Source organism: Drosophila ficusphila, unplaced genomic scaffold (assembly GCF_018152265.1).
Source record: "Drosophila ficusphila isolate 14025-0441.05 unplaced genomic scaffold, ASM1815226v1 contig_668, whole genome shotgun sequence".
Taxonomy (NCBI): domain Eukaryota; kingdom Metazoa; phylum Arthropoda; class Insecta; order Diptera; family Drosophilidae; genus Drosophila; species Drosophila ficusphila.
In genome coordinates this window covers 553,538-571,080 of record NW_025064601.1, presented here as the reverse complement: position 1 = coordinate 571,080, position 17,543 = coordinate 553,538, and the positions used below count along the sequence as shown (strand labels likewise).

Genomic DNA, 17,543 nt, shown 5'->3' with positions numbered 1-17,543 from the left:
TGCATTCGGGTGTCGGTCAATTTTTTGCGAACGCCAAAACCGATTACCCGATTCAGCTTCTTCCCAGCGGGGGAGTAGGTAAGGAGGGTGCGAAGGGGTGGGGGGTGGGTCCATTTCATTTGTTGCTTATTAATTTTGTAGTGTTCGCGCTTTCGCCTCGATCACCAATTCCCGACCCCCCCCTTTCCCCCTCCCCTCACACGTGCTTGTGGCAGGCTGTTAATGGCTTAGCCTGGTTGTTATTGTTGCCTGTTGATATGATTATTACGTTTATGGATTTCAATAATTGTGCATGATTTCGAGGGTTTTCCACGTCTTCATCTTGATTTCTTGTGTCCCCCCTGGTCTTGGTACGCCTGCCCCCGTGGAGCGTTTATAACTCCTCTTCCATTTCTTTCTTCTATTTCCCAATTACTTTTCGATGCAAATCAAACTGGCCGCTCTTGGGCATTCTTCACACGTTTTTCATTAGGTTTATTTGTGCGTATGTACCATACCACGAACATACAAATAGTCGGCCCATTCCCAGCTCCATAAACCCGACCAGAAGATAGTGCCTGCCAGTCTCACCATTTCGCTGCGGCCCGCGCTTTGTTGTAAATGAGTTTTTTATTGAGCTGAAAATATTTTCGTTAAGCTTATTGTTCATTGTCCGATTGTTTATTTTGGGCCAATCGCCGCTCGGACATGGGTTCGGTATACGAGACTCAGTTGTGCGCTACAAGGAGCTTAGCAGATGGCTGTTTTATGATAGACACCTTACACGTAAAAGATTGGCCTAAAAGGATCCTTACTAACAAAGATGCTTGACAGGTCTAAAGAGCATTTCAGGACTACCTATGATATAATATAAAGAGTGCAACTCACTTAAGCACCTTCTTAATTTTTGGCATTTGGTAAAACACGATTTCAAGTGAACTTAAGGTAAATTTTTAACATTTTATGTTTCGCTTTTGATTTGGTAGCCAAACGAAGTGGGAACACCTGCGCTCCACAGAACCGAAACACCCATTGCAACTCGAAGTAGAGATCCGTGGTGGCGGTGGTAATGACGACCATCATACGTTATTGCGCTTAATCGAAATCAATAAAGTTATTAAAGCGACGCTTTTAAGTTTTCTGTAACAGATTCTTAAGCCAGCAATAAGAGGCCTCACAATAGGGCCAACAATGGGGATAAGCGCTCCGCCATAAAGCGGCCAAACAGCGAGCGGCCCGGAATCCCGAGCCCTGAGACCTGAGACCCAAGATCTGAGACCTGGGACTTCGACTCTGACTCGGACTTCGAACTGGACTTGGAATCGGTGGATACCAGAGATGATTGTCATAATTATGGGTATTTTGGTGTTTGCCGCTCTCCCGACTTATCGACCTGGTCTCGGGAGTTGCTTCCATTTCAATTTCGCAGCGGGAGCTCGAAGCCAGAACCCCGACCCGTGGGCCAGGGGAACGCTAATCAAAGTGTTTATCGTGGCCCGATCGTTTGTATTATGATTTTTGATGCCTTAATTTATTCACACTCTAAGCAAACGTGCAACATGAGTCGGGTACTCGGCTGTTTTGGTGTTAATCTTTGCGCCCTGCCCCGTTCGATTTCTATTTGCCTTTCAAACGCTTTTCAATTTTCACAGCGGGCATTCCGGCGGGCTCAACTGCCAGAATCCGGACTCTCGTTCGCCCAAACAATGTATGTAATTTATTTCATTGTGCGATGATTAGCAGCATTTCTCGGCCGGCAGTTGCTCCACTTTCTTTGTTTCGGGCCGTGTTAAAGCCTCTTCGCGCCGAGCACCTCGGCTTATTAGTTCATAGTTATGGTTATTGGTTTAATTTACGATGGGCCCTTTGTCCGGCCGTAGGTAGCAGGTAGGCCACAAATTGAAAACCTCCGCCTGGCCAGGGGGAAATCAGGGCATATTGTTATAATTGGGTTTCGGAGCTCCGTCTTTTCCGCCACGCCCTGGAGAGCGGCTTCGAGGGGTTGGACCAACACGGGGCGCTGACACCAAATATCATAATAATGAACTAAGGTGTGAGTGACTTTTAATTTACTTCAAATCCGTACTCAACTACATGACTCCCAGGGGAAGTCCTGCGGCTTGCGTCCTGTGTTCCTCCCCCCTTCTTTGCTCGTCCTTCGTCCTTCGCCCGCTGCGACAAGTGGCCCGTCCCCTGCGGAAAACTCTGCTCAGCTTCGGTCCTCGGAGTCCTGTCCGCGGGTTATGACTCGGCATCAGGTTTCTACGAGCAACCACCGCTGAAACACTGGTCTGCAAGCCAGAGGTTTCGGTTGGCCGGAAAGAATCAACAAATTGAGCCCCTGGACCATTTGATTCCTCTCCTAGCCGTTTTTTGCCCCTCGAGTGCGTTTGCCAACGTTCGTTTGAAGCCGAAGCTATTTGTTTGTTTATTGTTAAATACTTGAGCGTTGTTTTAGCTCCATAACAAAAGTAAATGATAATGGTGCTTCCACGAAGGAAAAATAACCTCTCAGTGTTAAATTTTTTAACGGTTTCGACAAGTTCGACGTTTATAAAAGTAACAGGCGTTACGAAGTTACGCTTTCTGCACTTTAATCCGAAGGGTTTACTTTTGTCTTCTTATCGCTTGGTATTATTCTTGCACATAATACCTAACTTAAAGTCTGCAGATGTTGTTCCTTATCGTGTAGGAAAGTGTATCGTAGCAAGTGAAGTCAAAATTTCTCATATTTTTCCACCCTCGAACGGCATTCCCTCTCCTTCTCCCCAGTGGTTGTCATATCATGCTTTCTCTGTCTGCCAGCGCACGTCATTAATTTGTTATACGGAGATTATCTATTTTTATTGTTATTAATGGCAAACAATTTATTAAGTCAGCCGCCGAGCGGAGACTCACACATGCCAGGACCTGGAAAACAGGAAAAAGGACAAGGCCCCGGACCAGAAGCAGCAGTTCTGGATGCAGGGGGAAGGGGGTCATGTAAATCAAGGAAGTTTCACCAAACTACGTGCGGGTGTTGCTGCAGATGGATTGCTCATTATGGGTTGCCCGAAACCAAATGGATCTAGAGTATGTATGTACATGTGCATGCCAGGGGAGCTGGAACAGGGGCTCAGAAGGGAGGTAAGGTGTTAACGTCCTGCCCGATAATGAATAGATAACTCCCCTCAAAAAATTAAGTGATCATACGAATAAATCATTACTTATGTACTCTTCGAGTAAAAGGGCATATTGTATTTGCTGAGAAGCACTTAACATGTCTATGGATGCAAAGTGACTGAATTTTGTAGCGTTTTAACTCGATGGTTAGCCCGACAAATCAAACAGTAAAACAAGAAAGGAAGCTAGCTTCGGCAAGCCTAAGCTTATATACCCTTGCAGTCATCAAATACGTATGTCGAACCAAATACAAAATGGCTAAACAACATCGAGGCTATGTCGATTTTTCTTATAAGTTTCTTTATTTTTCACGATTGTTCATTTGATAGCTATATGATATAGTAGTCCGATTTTTAGGAAATTTTATTCAAGATTCAATAATTAATAGAAAACTCTATATACCAAAAATGATGCTTGTCTGCTAAAAAACGATGTTGTAATTTTATTATTTCAGCTATATGATATACAATACATATCTTTCCGATTTTTTTGAAATTTTTTTCTCGGATCAAGGGTAGTTAAAAAATACGTGCTCTTAAAAGTATATTCGTGGAATGAAAACAAAGACGTGATAATTTTTTTACCATTATTTATATATATATTTCGATCTTTCCTATGGCAGATATGAAGTTCGATAGTAGATAGAAAACACCATCTGGAAGATATCAAGTCGATATGATAAAAATAAAGGCCTGGGAATTTTTTTTCCCATTCTCTCGTAGGGGAGCTATCCGATATAGTCGCCCGATCCGACCCGTTTCGACTTTCATACCGCTGGAAATAACTACATATCTATTGGTAAAGTTTCAGCAATTGCAATACCCTCTCCAAAATAAAATAAAATCCCTTAATAAAAATTTTCAATGTATATTAAATCAATAAGAGCTATTTATTAATTAAGAAATCTATGATGGGATGTACACAAAACAAAAATAGGCATCACTTCATGTGAATATTTAATTTACTTCTTCAAAAACATTCTTGTTACGTAAAGTTAAGAATTTTTCTGTTATTGAATATTGTTCAGTATTTCAAAGGATCAATTTCGCCGTTCTTAAAGGATGTGTGTTATTAAGCTCACAGGCTCCCAATGCCGCTTAGTAGTTTGTCCTTGAGTCCATACTCCTTTCCCATTACACAGCGCCCACTTAAATGTTTGTAAGGATCGCTAGCCGGAAAAGGACCTTTCAGCCCGCGCAAGCGATTTTTCTTCCGCCCGCTCGAAGGAAATGAATTCGTCCCGATTCCATTTGGCGCTGTTTTAATCGGAAGTCACTGTCGCATACGTTCAGTACTAAACACCCTGAGTCGGGCTCTGAGTCAGGCTCCGCTCTCATAGTTCCAATTAGTCATGGGCAAATTGTTATTAAGGGCACCGCCTTGTCAGGAGTCTCGGAAGCCCTCGAGACCTGCGATAGCCCATAACTCAAGTTCTGCCCGGCTGGCACTTTGCGTTGATAAGCAGTCGAACGGCAGTCTGATAAGCGGAGAACATAATACCAAATCCGAATAATAAATAAAGCCCTTTCGACGAGGACAAACAGTTCTCGCTGCTTGTTTGTCGCCTTTCCCGCGGGACACGACTTTTCAGCCCGTTGAGAAATTGAAATGCACCGAATCCAGCAAAATGAAATGAAATAAAATGTCTGTGAGGATAGTCTCGTCTCCGCTCCTCCGATTTCCTCCGATGTCAAAGGCCCGCTTAGACAAATGGGATAATTGGGTACACAGATTTATGTGGCATCCGTGGCCCTTCTCGTCGTTCTGTGTGTGATTTATTTAATAATCGGACGCGGACCGTGTTCGTGGTGCATGTTCATGTATGTGCCACTCGCCTGCCCTGATGCTTTATCAAAGCACCCACGTCGAGCGTGTACAGATCCGCTGCCATATTTCGAGTCCGAGTCCAAATCCGAGTCCGACTCCGATTCCGAATTCGATTTCCATTTCCATATGTCCGGGCTGCACAAATTTATTGGCCATCATTCACAATTGCCACTGCCCGGCAGTGGCAGCGAAATGTATCAATATGTTGCACACGCGCTCTGATAAGACACGCCCGCTGCCCCTTTTGGTCCAGTTCCCCTTCCCCTTCCCCTTCCCCTTCCCCTCCTCCAACTCCTACCCTTTCCCGCCATTCCAGGGCAGGATTTGGACACTCTATTGCCAATTTCACTGCTTCTCCAGTCGGACCAAGCGGCGTATAAGCAATGTTCGATAAGGTTTATATAAATTATAAATGGGAAATTCTTTTGTTTCGAAATGACTCAGCCTTAACATAAGTGTACAAATCATAAAACTACAATACGAATTTTTCTAAAATTAGAATATCAACCGTTTTTCTTCGAAAATGCTTGTATTGTTTTAAAAACCAACTCCTATTTATCCTTTTTTATTTATATAGTTTTACAATAAAATATAAAATAGTTCAATTCTGGCCGACATCTAATAACTAAATCGGTAATCGTTTAGAGTATTAAATACTCATTTAGACGAATCTTTATTTAAATATTATACCTACAGAGTCATATTTTATTAGAAAATGGGAGAAGATGTGTTGTACAAAACAATATTTTAGTTTCCGGCTCAAAATAATTGGATAGAAGTTGCGAGTTTTCTACAAGAACCAAATGAAAATGCTGGATATAAAATATATATTTTGATGGGCAATAGTGAGACTGCAATAAGCATCCCGAAATCGGCTTTCAGCAGGAACTGCCGCCGCTTTCTCCTAGGTTGTTTTGGTCCGCTGTTTCAATGTTCAATGTTTTTTGCTCGTGCGTCCTGTGGTTTGAGGCTTCAGGACTCCCGAACTCCTGCAGGACTCATTGCCGGAAGTCCAGGGGTGCGACCGTGTGTGCGGGCAGTGAAATAATGGCGCTCAATGATATTAATACGTTCGCTCGTTATCAAATTGCGTTTGCATCCAAAATGGACGGATTGGCACGCCCCCTCCTGCAGTCTGTGGTACGTAGTCCACGTCCCTGGAAACCCTGTTGTTCTTTATTCTTCCGACAATCCTGATGTTATGTGATGTTTGGTTGCTGGCTGCTCCCTTTGTCGGACTTGAAATGGACATAAAACGAGCGCCATATTTAAGAGCCGTACGTGATTTGTGGCTACCTCCGTTTGCCTGGCTTCGGGCACCGATTTTTTCCGCCGCCATAAAAGGCCTAAACAACGAGGCCTGGTAGGAAACGTGAGCGAAAACCCCAAGCCCGAGTCCACGAAGGTGACAAAATCCCAATAAAACGTTGCCGGCAAAACTTTATTTAATTTAAAAGCCAAGAGTATGAAATAAATTTTGCACATTTGCCTTTTAAACCAACAATTTGCCCGCGTTGCCAGTCGTAAACCTTCGCCACCTGCGATGTCGGCGGATCCGGACTTCGGGGACCCCGACCCGTAATCCGTAATCCGTAATCTAAAATCCGTAACCGTAGCCGTTCCGAATGGCAAGCTGAGAGCGTAACCAAAAGCTGTACGCAAAGTTACGATAATCGTTTATTGAAATGCAAATTTTTTGCTGATTCTGCCGCTTTTAGAAGTCAATTTGAGTTTGAGCTGTTTTTTTCCCCCATTTTGTTTTCTGCTGTTTTGTGGATGAGTTTTAACACTCGTGTTATGATTGTCTGTCCCGGAGCGAGAGACCCGCAATAAAATCACGGCCATTTGGCAGTTGTAAATTTGCATACAAGGAGCGGAGCGGAGGCGAGCCGAGGGTCCCATATGTTGAGGTGTCAGCTGCTATTTGTGTAATTGAACGGTTAGGTTAACCCCTTCTCGGCAAACGCTTCTATTAGTTAGCTCCTCATCCAGCCTGCCCAAAAGCAATCCATCAGAAATGAAAACGCAAAATCTCATTAATTCGACAGGGGACCCCCTCCCTTTTGGAATCGTAAATATTTCCACAAGGACAACGGGGCGACAAAGAGATGCCGTCGATAAGGTCTTCCGGGGGAACTGATGCAACTGTCAAATTGTCAGGGACTTGGAATTTTGAAAACCAGATATTCTGATTCTGATTCGGGCTCCGATTTCGATTTTGATTTCGATTTCGAGGGTGTCTGCGGTTTTCTAGCGCAAGCTTCACTATTTACAAACTGAAAGATACGGCTGATAAGATAAATAATTGGAATATGAAGCTGGTGGCCCCGTGGAATTGGACACACACCAAAAGTGTGACAGGGGTGGCTGCTCTCATTCTGTTTAATCACAGCAAATAATTAAATGTCCATTTCACAGGCGACGTCAATGTCAAAGCCCAAACAACACCCACCCCAACCCCAGCCTTCCCCCTTCTCGCCTCCTCCCTCTCCCTCTCCCCCTCTCCCCCTTCCCGCCCCTCTTCACCTCACGGCCATGGAAACGTGTGTTCCTGTGTCCTCGGAGTGCCGAATCCGGGCTAGAAATCTGAAACCGACCCTCGACCTCGATGGCCATGCGACACGTGTGCGTGTGCGACAAGCGGCATTTGTATTAAGACTTCATTTAAGTGCTTATCACCCAAAACAAATCAACGCAACCCGGCCCCCTACGCATTGCCGATACGCCCCCCCCCCCATGACTCCGTTGTGATGTGACATTTTGTATAAGTAACGCTCCCCTAATGAAGTTATTAGAGCCGCGCACAGAGCCGTGCTATATGCTGTATACCTGACCAGACATGGGCAGATAATGCCTGGAGTGGAGTGGTGCAAACTGCGACACCGGGTTGCGGTTGCGGGTAGAAATAGGTGGAATAGGGCCCACGGTAGGGTATTAGCACAGAGCAGCATCACTTAAGTGAACTATGAAACAATATAACAATATAAACAAAGTTGCAAAAAGATTTTTTTATTTTTTTAAGCTAATTTAATTTAAACACCTCGTAAGTAAACTTTAATTTGTCGCTTTCTTTTGCGGTAAAAAAGTTTGGACGTATAATCGACTTAAATGGAAATACCTATTTCGATTTGTGATCTAATTGGAAAACTAGAGTTTGCATACAGGTAGCACCCACCAGTCGTGACGACCGAAACGCGTAGCCCCCGAAAATGATTTCCCCATCCGATCACAAGTGCGACTCCAGCAAATGGATATGATTTGTGACAAATCAATCGGGGTACTAATGTCACAATTTTGGCGATTGCCCCGGGTTAGGTTATTGTCACGCGGCGCACCACTCCCGGCGTCAATTATTAATTTTGTTGTTTGCCTGCTGTCCCTTTTACTTATTTATAATATTTATCAGCACAAATTAAAAACAAATTAGTCGACAGTGGGTAAATATTAATAACGTGTAATAAAAGTCACGGAGACAGGAGCCAATCTGTCGATATGCGGCGATAAGCGGCGTAGTCAAAACGAACGTGATTTGTTTAATCGAATGTGAAATGATTAAAACTCAATATGCATTTTGTTTATTTTTCCTGCTCCTGCTCACCCGATTTGCTTATTTTTTTCCCCTATTTTACCCCGTGCTCATTGTAATGACATTTTTATTGTTTTAAATGCGCTTTTAATAATAATTGATTTGAGATTGCAACAATTTGATAAACCAAGTAAATGAAGCGAAGATTCAAAACAAATTATGTCATTATTAAGAGAAAAAGATAGGTGGCTTAGCTCAATGGTAAATCCATTTTAAATGTAATTTCCTAGAATTAAGTGCTATTTTATCGAGAATATTATTTAAATAATATTAAATATATTCGTATACATAAAAACTTAAACCGAAACAAAAAAAAGGAAAAGCGTTTTAGTATTGTTCAAACCAAAAGCTTATAATTGAACTTAAAATTTTCTTATTTTTGTTCTATACTGCCATCTCGTCCTAAAGTTTGTTACTGAAATTAACTTAAAAAAGTTTAGCTTTGAAACGTCTAATCTCTTTTTAAGCCATTTTGAAAGATTAATGCCCACTACAATTTAATAATAATTTAATGAGTTAATATGGGAAAAATTCTGAGAAAAGCTAATGGAAACGATAGTGCTCCCTAGTAATCAAATCACAACAAAGTGCCACCAAAAATGTACTTTCCAACAACTACTAACTCAACCAAGATATTAAGTACGACAAAGGGGGATTGAGTGCCCCTATTAGCAGCGAGAAGTGTGGAGCATGGGAATAGAGCTGGGAAAACTTAATAGAAAATCAAGCGCAAGAAAATGGCGTCCGATAAGGCGATAGGGAAAATGGGAAAAGCGAGAAGAAAGTCAGCCAACCAACGCCCCGCAGCAAATTAAATGAAAATTTGTTTGTGTGTGGAAAAATCAAGTGAAAATTAATTGAATTGAGTTGAGTGCGGCTACGCCGAAATGGTTTGGGTTTAGGTCCGGTATTTGGGTTTGGTGGGGGATTATTATATAGATCTCCATGTGGCGATAACCCTCCAAAAAAGAAGAAGCTGGAAATGGAATTTTATCTTCTCTTTCTTTTTTCTTGTTTTTTTGCCAATCAGAAAGCAATGATGAAGGAGAGTCCAGAAAACGCAGCGGGTGGGGAAGGCGCTTTGGGTGGAAAACCAGGGGGTTTTGGGTGGCCACTCGCCCTCTCTCTCTTTCTCTCTCTCCCTGTGTTTCTCTCCATCCCTTTTCTACAGCCATAATTCATTTTCCAAAGACGGCAGCTGCGCATTAAAACCGCCTCAGAAAAGTGGGTGTATTTTTAGGAGGGACTTTCGTCCCCTTTCCACAGCTTATTTAAGATATTATTACATTATGATCGCATAAAACAATCAATAAAATGTCAGTTTTTGCTCTGCTCTCGTTAAAGCAGCGCTGCCATCTTCCTCTTCCTTCGGGAACCCCCTTTCTCCCCATTTTCCATCTCCTCGTCTGCCCCTTTGTATTTTTCTGTTCCTTCTAGTTAGCCGTCTTCTTCTTACTGGGCTTTAAATTGGACATAATCATATTAATATGAAATTTCCCCCTATTTTTCGCTAGCCACGCCTGTCTGCCAGCGATATGGTTGTCTCGCTCGCTACTCTGAGTGCGTTGTCTGCCTATTGACCTCTCTTTTTCACTCCAAAGATGGACTACGAACCCACACACACACACACTGATTCACTTTAAATCAATTTTTTTTAGTATTTTTCATTTCATTTTCCCTGTTGCGCATTGCTCTTACTCTCTTTGTCTCTTTTCCTCTTTTTTCGCTCTCTGGAACGATTTAGTGGGCCAGAAAAATACCATTATTGCATTTGCCAGTTGTGGGCGAGCGAGGGGCTAAATGTGTCTGCGGGGGGTGAGGAGCAAAGCGGAGGTGGGTTGAACGGGCGGTGAATTTCTGGGGACGGCGCCTTGGCATGTCTGTTAAGTGAAACCATTTTTCTTTTTATTGCCCCCGACTGCGCTGTCGACGTTAGCTTCGCTGATTCTTCTTTGTGGCAGTTTTTGGTTTTTTCGCTTCCTCTTTTTGTTATTTCTCGCTTTGGTGCACATAAATTGTTGAAAATAAGTCTGCCGTTTTTGGCGCTACTTTTGTTGCTTTGGCTGCCTTTGTTGCTGCTGGAGCAGGTGTCGCCATCTCACTTTTCAGCACAGACTCAAACCACAAGCAGCCAACCAACAGCGGTGACACTTTTCTGACCCCCTCCCCACGCCAAAAATGCATGTGTATGCTCATTTTTATTAAACACAAACATGAAGAAGACAAGGCGAACTCCATATTTTCATTTAATCGCGCCTGTCGCGCTATCCCACTCGCACCGACTTGCCACGTTTGTCTCCTCTAAACTCCACAACTCGCTCGGCGTAATTTTAATTCGAATCAATTTGTTTGTCGCCGCCGCTGCATAGAGTTCAGCCCTTTGCCCAGTGGGTCGCCGATTCGCTCCACTGTGCAGGATAATGCTTTTTTTATAGTGTGTGCGTGTGTGCCTGCCCTGTGCAACGTTAAACATTCAGTTAACCAAACGTTCCTACTGATCAAAACAAAGTACTAAAGTGAAAACAGTGCGAACACTAAACTCAAGGATCAAGGGAAGTAACTGAAGGAATAGAAGTAACAGTAGTCTTAGACTGGTTTGCAGGTTAACCGAACCACATAAATTAGCCACATTGAAATGTAGAAAAAGGTTTAAAAAATATTTGGAAGGGGATTATCTAACAATAAGTCGAGGGAATCAAAACGAAACAAATTATTCTCGAAGAAATCATTCATTAAAAGTGAACGAAAGAAACAAATACCTAAAAAAAAATTATATAATACGCTAACACTTAAAGACGGATTTAGATTATTATTGAGAAAGGTAAAATGATGAAAAAACTTTCTTTTTAGTCAAAGGGATTAAGCTAGAGATTTCAAGTCACTGAAACCCAAGGAAAAACTAAGATTACTTTATCTAAATATAAACAGTGGGCTATTGTGATGCCCACACTGAGCTATGGCCAAAACACTTTAATAAAATGAGGAATCAATAAAGCAAATTAAAAGTAAACGCTTAGGGAGTTCACAATATGCTAGTTCAAGCTCGGAATGAAAGTAAAACGATAGTTAGTTGAATGCGCATAAGCATAATCCTAACAAAAGCTAAGCTTATAATGGATCACCTGATCCAACAGCTGCAATTAGCAGCTGCTGCACATGCGCAGATACCCAGTCCTAGAGCAATGACCGCTCATCCGCATCCGCATCCGCATCTGCAGCAAAATCCGTATCCGCATGCGTCATCTGCACTGCAGCTATATGCAGCAGCAGCCGCCGCCAACCTGCAAATGGCAGGATGGTCGTCCATGGCCAGCGTTCCCATCGTAACGGGGAGCCCGACGGACTCGCCAGGATCCGAAACCAGTTCTCCCACCATCTACATCCTCCGCCAGCTGGCGCTTGTGCAGCGGGTGAGTGCAGCCGCCGCAGCAGCCTCGATTCAGCAGCAAAGAGACCGAAAACGGGATCGGGGAAAAGATCAGGATGGACAAACCATACAATCCGAGTCAGTGGAGATCCATAAAAATGCAGGAAATCAATCGGGCGAGCAGGAAAGCCCAGGCCGGCCTCCGCATGACATCCGCGAGGGTAAGTAAATTCGAGAAATCGATTGTGCTCAGCAGTTTTAGCCGCAGCCAATTAAAATAATTGTACAACAAAATGTTTAAAATGGAAAGGTGTAATAGGATTAAATAAGAAAATTAAACTTAAAATAATTGTTTGTGTTGATTGTTTAACAACAACAAATGAAATACATTTCATGTATTTGATATCAGTGCCGCCTGTCCCTTTTACGATAACTATAATAGTTCATACGTTTAAAAGTATTGGAAAAAATCAATTCCTCTTCATGTCATTTCCATCAAATTATGGAGAATACTATAGGACTATTTTATCGCTCTTGAAATACGAATCGAAAAATCGACACAGAAAAGTGAAAAGTTGATTTATTTCATACAAACACGAATATTGGAATATAGGGTTTTCAAACAACTCTTTAATAACTAATAAAATTTCATTAACATCAGAAGACTGAGTCATATAGCTGCCATAGAAAATAAATCCCAAATCATCTAGATATGATGAAGCTAAACAAAATGTTGCTAGACGTAATAAAATAATGGATATAGATAAGTTGTTTTTAAAAACAAATGTCTGCTATATTATATTATTATTATTAGGTGGCACTACAACCCGATTCGGGTTTTGGCCGACCTCAGCGTCTCCCTCCAGGCGCCTCTGCTCCTCGCGCGCCTTCTCCAATCGGAAATACCCAGTGCAGTCAGGTTCTCCTCCACTTGGTCCTTCCATCGGAGCTTTGGTCGTCCCCTTCGTCGTCGCCCGTATTATATGCTATATTATACAGCTGCCATTAAAAATAGAAAATATAACTAAATAAGTAGTAAGCATTACACCTTATTCAAGGGCGTCGCCAGCCGATGGCGCAGGGGGGTGGCAAGTTAACTTTACCTACTACAATTCATACCTTTCTCGTTCGTTAGAAAAGTACGGTTATATTGTTCAAATTGTACAAAGGATCCCTAATTTTTTTCAAAATGAAATGTAGCCTTAAAAACTTGTAAATGAGTTATAACATTTATTAGAAAAATAAAAAAAAAGGAGTTTGAAATCTCTAGAGGGGGGGTAGCTGCCCCTCCCTGCCCCCCTTGGCGACGCCCTTGACCTTGTTGACGTAGTAAGGACCATCGATTGAAAAAATCGTGCGACTATTAATTTGAGTTGTTGAATAATTAAGTTCTAACTGCAAGGATTTACAGCTTGGTCAAGTTTCTTTTTCTGTTTCCTGCCTCCTAAATAATGTTTTAAGTCATAAAAACTTGAAAGTGGAACTCCTCTTACAAAAGAGTTGTACTAAATAGTGCACCTGCAGCTTAATATAAGGTTGCAAGTCAAACGACTTAATGCAAGTCTTTGATGCCGAAAACGTTAATATGATGGAGATAACCAATTTGAAAACACTATTTGCCCGGAAAAAAGGCATCCTACAGCTGTTGTTTTCTCAACTAATCGAGAATTTGCCTAAAATACACGAAATTGCTGGACAAATTTAATTACGTGCATAATCAACAAGCCGCAATATCAACAATTACAAGGCGGCAAACACTCTCCCATACAGTCACATTAAAAGCTGCTGCAGGCAAAATAATATTGTTGATTTTGTTGTTGCGCCGCAATTGTTGATTAAAAATTGATCAAAAAAATAAAAACATGCGAACTATGCATGCGAGTATGTAAATGGGAGAGTTTGTGTGTGCGGGAGCTGGGAATTGATTAAAAGGAGCAACACGATTGAAACTTTATTGGTAAATTGAATAAAGTGCGCGCGGGGTCAGGCCGGAGAATTTGTTTTTCCATTCCCGCAAGCGAGTTAATGAGTTAACAAATGAGTGCCAGGATAAAAGCGTTAAATGGCTTGGCTCGTAAATAATTGTATTTTTAGTTGGTGACCAGTGAGTATCTACAAATTAGTTCTTTCAAAAAAATTATATAAAAATGCTGCGGCACTAATTTTAATTGAATTTCGATGAAAAACCCCACCCAAGCCCACTGATACCGCCTCCCTACTAAAAATCCCAGAGTTCAATGAGCAACTGTGTTAGTAAGTAAATTTGACTTAAAAAGCACCTGGAATCGGAAAATGGGAAATGATGCGCAGTGACAGGTAGGGTCTTCCTATCCGTTTTTTTTTTTTTTTTGTTTTGCTGGGTCACGCCCAATCCGGAAACGCCTGCATTTTCCTCTGGTCTTTTGGCATTTAAACCGCGCATCCAATTCCGAACGAGAAAACCTACGAATTGGCTTCATTGCCGGCCTCTACCTCCTACATTCCCTCCTTACCCTCCTGCTCCCTTTTCTTGACGACGGGAAATTAGCTACCATTAGTCATTTTTATTGTTTTCGGTCGCGGCCCCGAAACCAGAGAAAAGAGAGCTGGTTCAACTCGGGAAAGCGGAGAAAACTGTACGGAGAGCGACAAGAAAGTCGACGGGGATAGACTTGTGGAAATTGGGCAGCCGAACAATTTCTGGCAGCAATTTTTCTTAACATTTTCGTGAACCCAAGACCGAGTAAAAAAAATAAAGAAAAAGGTCGAACGAGAAGCAAATGTCTTAATTATTTTTGGTAGTTCCCCGCCTTTTCTGTCCCACCGCGTGCACAAACATACAATTTTCGTTTACGACATTTTAATTAAGTTTTCCCCATTTTCCTCTGCTTGTGGAAATTGGGCAAATTAATAAGAACGCCATCGGCACGCCCCGTCAGGTTTTTTTTAGAAAACCTTTTCAGTTCGATCATCAGCGATGAATGAATTGAGTTTTGGCCCCGAACCCCAGGTAATTCCAGGTGATCTCAGGTGATCTGCTCCAGCCGATGGCCCCTCATTAGAGAGCGCTGACCACGAGCGCGTCTGGTAATTGCCATCATTTTGAGGGGGCTCGGGGTCGAAACAGAACTACTGGGAGAACCACTAGACCCGTGGATTAATTGTAATTGTGTCGAGAGGAAAATAGAGATGAACACAGGCACAGAGGTGCACGGCAAAAAACTAAGGCTTCTCGAGTAAAGCATCCAAAAGCCGCATATGCGATGCCAGTCGAGAATAACAACTTAACATATTTGGTTTAACCCCTTAATAACCCCGTAAACATCAATATCCCATAGTAACTGAGATCATTTGAATTTAATGACTACATTATCCTAAGAGAAACTCCATTAAGCTTTTTATCTATGTATACATTATATATGAGTAACACTTTTTTTCTCGAAGTATTGCGGTTGACTTGATTTTTTGGCTCAGGCTGGAACACCGTTTGAAATTTTTAAGTTGTGCTTTAAATGTTTTGATATCTAAGTATTTAGATGATGATGAATTCGAGGCTGCCAGGTCTCGCTAACCATTTATGAAAATGTGACAGAAACAACTAGGAACTTTCCCGATGGAACTGCCTAACAACTATTTTTCTCAGTGCGGATGAGGGGCTCTTCATCAACGAATGGATGAGTGCTGATCCGGAGATTTTTCTCGCCCAAAAGTGAAAGATTAAGTGAGTGGAGGGGCCGAAAACAAGACTGGAAGCCCGAAGAGCCGAAAAACGAACAACGAACAACGAACAACGAGGCCCATCAACATCAGCGGCTAATGGGACTCTTGTTCGCATCAGCATCGGAACGAGGTGACTGGAAGGGCTTGGTATCGGGTATGCATGGGTTAAGGTCCAATTTCCACCGAGTTTTCCTCGGCTAAATAGTAAAACGCTCAGTGGGCTCGTTGCACTAATTGCTCCGATCGTCGATACCCCTGATGAGCTTTTGACGAGCTCTCGTTTCTGGACCGGGAAATACATAGTAACTATTTACGTGGGCTCCCGTTTAGGCGGTTGCCAAAAACGAGGCCACTCCGTGCTACGCCCCAATGAGCGCCTCCACGTCGTCCTTGCAGTTGCATAATCATTTGCATAATTTATGAGGGTGACAGCCCTGGCTAGCAGTTATTCACCATGGTGGTAGCCGGTGAAATGGAAAGCCGCACCTCTTTTTAGGCCGCCTGCGAATGCATTTTGGCAGCTTGCTTAGTTTTCCCCTTTTTGTGTAGGGGCCATGTTCTTCTTCTTTTGGCTTAGCTCTTCTTTTGGTCGACCCCCTCGACCGGCTTGAAAAAATCAAAAGGCGTTTTGTTCTCTAAACCTAAATTGAAAACACTTCAGGCCGGTCCTTCCCCAAAAAACTGTTCCCCAACCCCGAGCCAATGGATAAACATTTGAAGGGGCGGATTTGGCTTTGTGCCTCGCTTCCTGCTTGGCCCACTCCGCCCCTAATTTTCGCTGTTCCACCGTTTAGCGCAAAGATGGCGGAGCTAGATAAAAATATAGGTTTGCCCAAATAAAAGCTAAGGTACTGGAAAAGGTAAAAAATAAGATGTGTAGAGGGGGCGTTTATTTTTGTAGCTGTTTTTGTTTCGCGCAGTTGAATTGTTTCCCGTTTTTCTCTTCTTTTATCTGTTGGCCACTTACAGTTTTGAGGTGTAATTTTTCTTAAATACCATTATAAGTGTCACGCCTCCTCCCGCCCACAAAATGTACAGCTCGTTCTGCGATTAGCAAATTAGGGTTAGACCCACGATATTGGTAAATTTATTGGGGTAGCAAAGGGACTTCGCCCGGATTATTGCCTAATATCTGCTCGAGAGAGTTAGGGGGACAGCGTAAAGCCAAACAGAATGGTCAATCAATCAGCCAAGCGTCTGTCTAATTTTTCCTAATTCATTTGCCTGCTTTGTTGGCAATCTGTGTCGACAAGTATCGTGAAATCAAGGCAATTACACGACCTAAACCCAAGATATAGGGGAGATACTAGGCGGGAAAGACAACGCTAAGCGGAAAAACCGCAAGCACGTAGAATCGAGCGTTTTACCGCTAAAGCTAAGATCGGCCTACCACCCACTTTGCAGCAGCCAAAAATAACCACCCCAAGTCAAAACCAGCACACGTCCCGATTTGTATGCTATCTCCATGGACTTGAGCAAAACAAACGACCTTCCCTCGCGACGACATAAAAATTATGTAAAACTTAAGTAAAAGATGAGCTCGTCAAGAATTATGCCACCCCGGGGAGTGCAAGATGTGTGTGTGCTCGGTGGTAGCAACCCCTGGAATCAATTGGGCGAGCGAACTGCACGTTAGTCGAAGGTTGGACACTCTTTTGAAGGTCTGACGCCAGTTCCCAATTTTTAAGGTTTTCAAAAATCAATACTGAAATATATGACATATATGAAATAAATATAAAATAATAAATATATATTAATAAATATATAATAATAAATATACGCTAAAAATGATGTATAATTATATAAAACTGGCTTCATATTGTTCATGAGATTTTGATATGCTCAGTACGTTATTGGTATATTTTGTATAATCAATTCATGTGCTTTATAAGATAGGGTTGTTCTATCGATCCCAAACTAACC

The 17,543-nt window shown here is 42.4% G+C and overlaps 1 protein-coding gene across 1 annotated transcript in view; it reads left to right on the top strand.

The window, feature by feature from the left end:
* Window positions 1-11,667: 11,667 nt before the first annotated feature.
* The window catches only part of LOC108101882 (homeobox protein unc-4), a 29,954-nt gene continuing 24,078 nt past the window's right edge, over window positions 11,668-17,543 (top strand). The window contains exon 1 of the mRNA XM_017206429.2: window positions 11,668-12,142. Coding sequence (XP_017061918.2) covers window positions 11,668-12,142 — 475 coding nt within the window. The remainder of the gene's footprint in view (window positions 12,143-17,543) is intronic.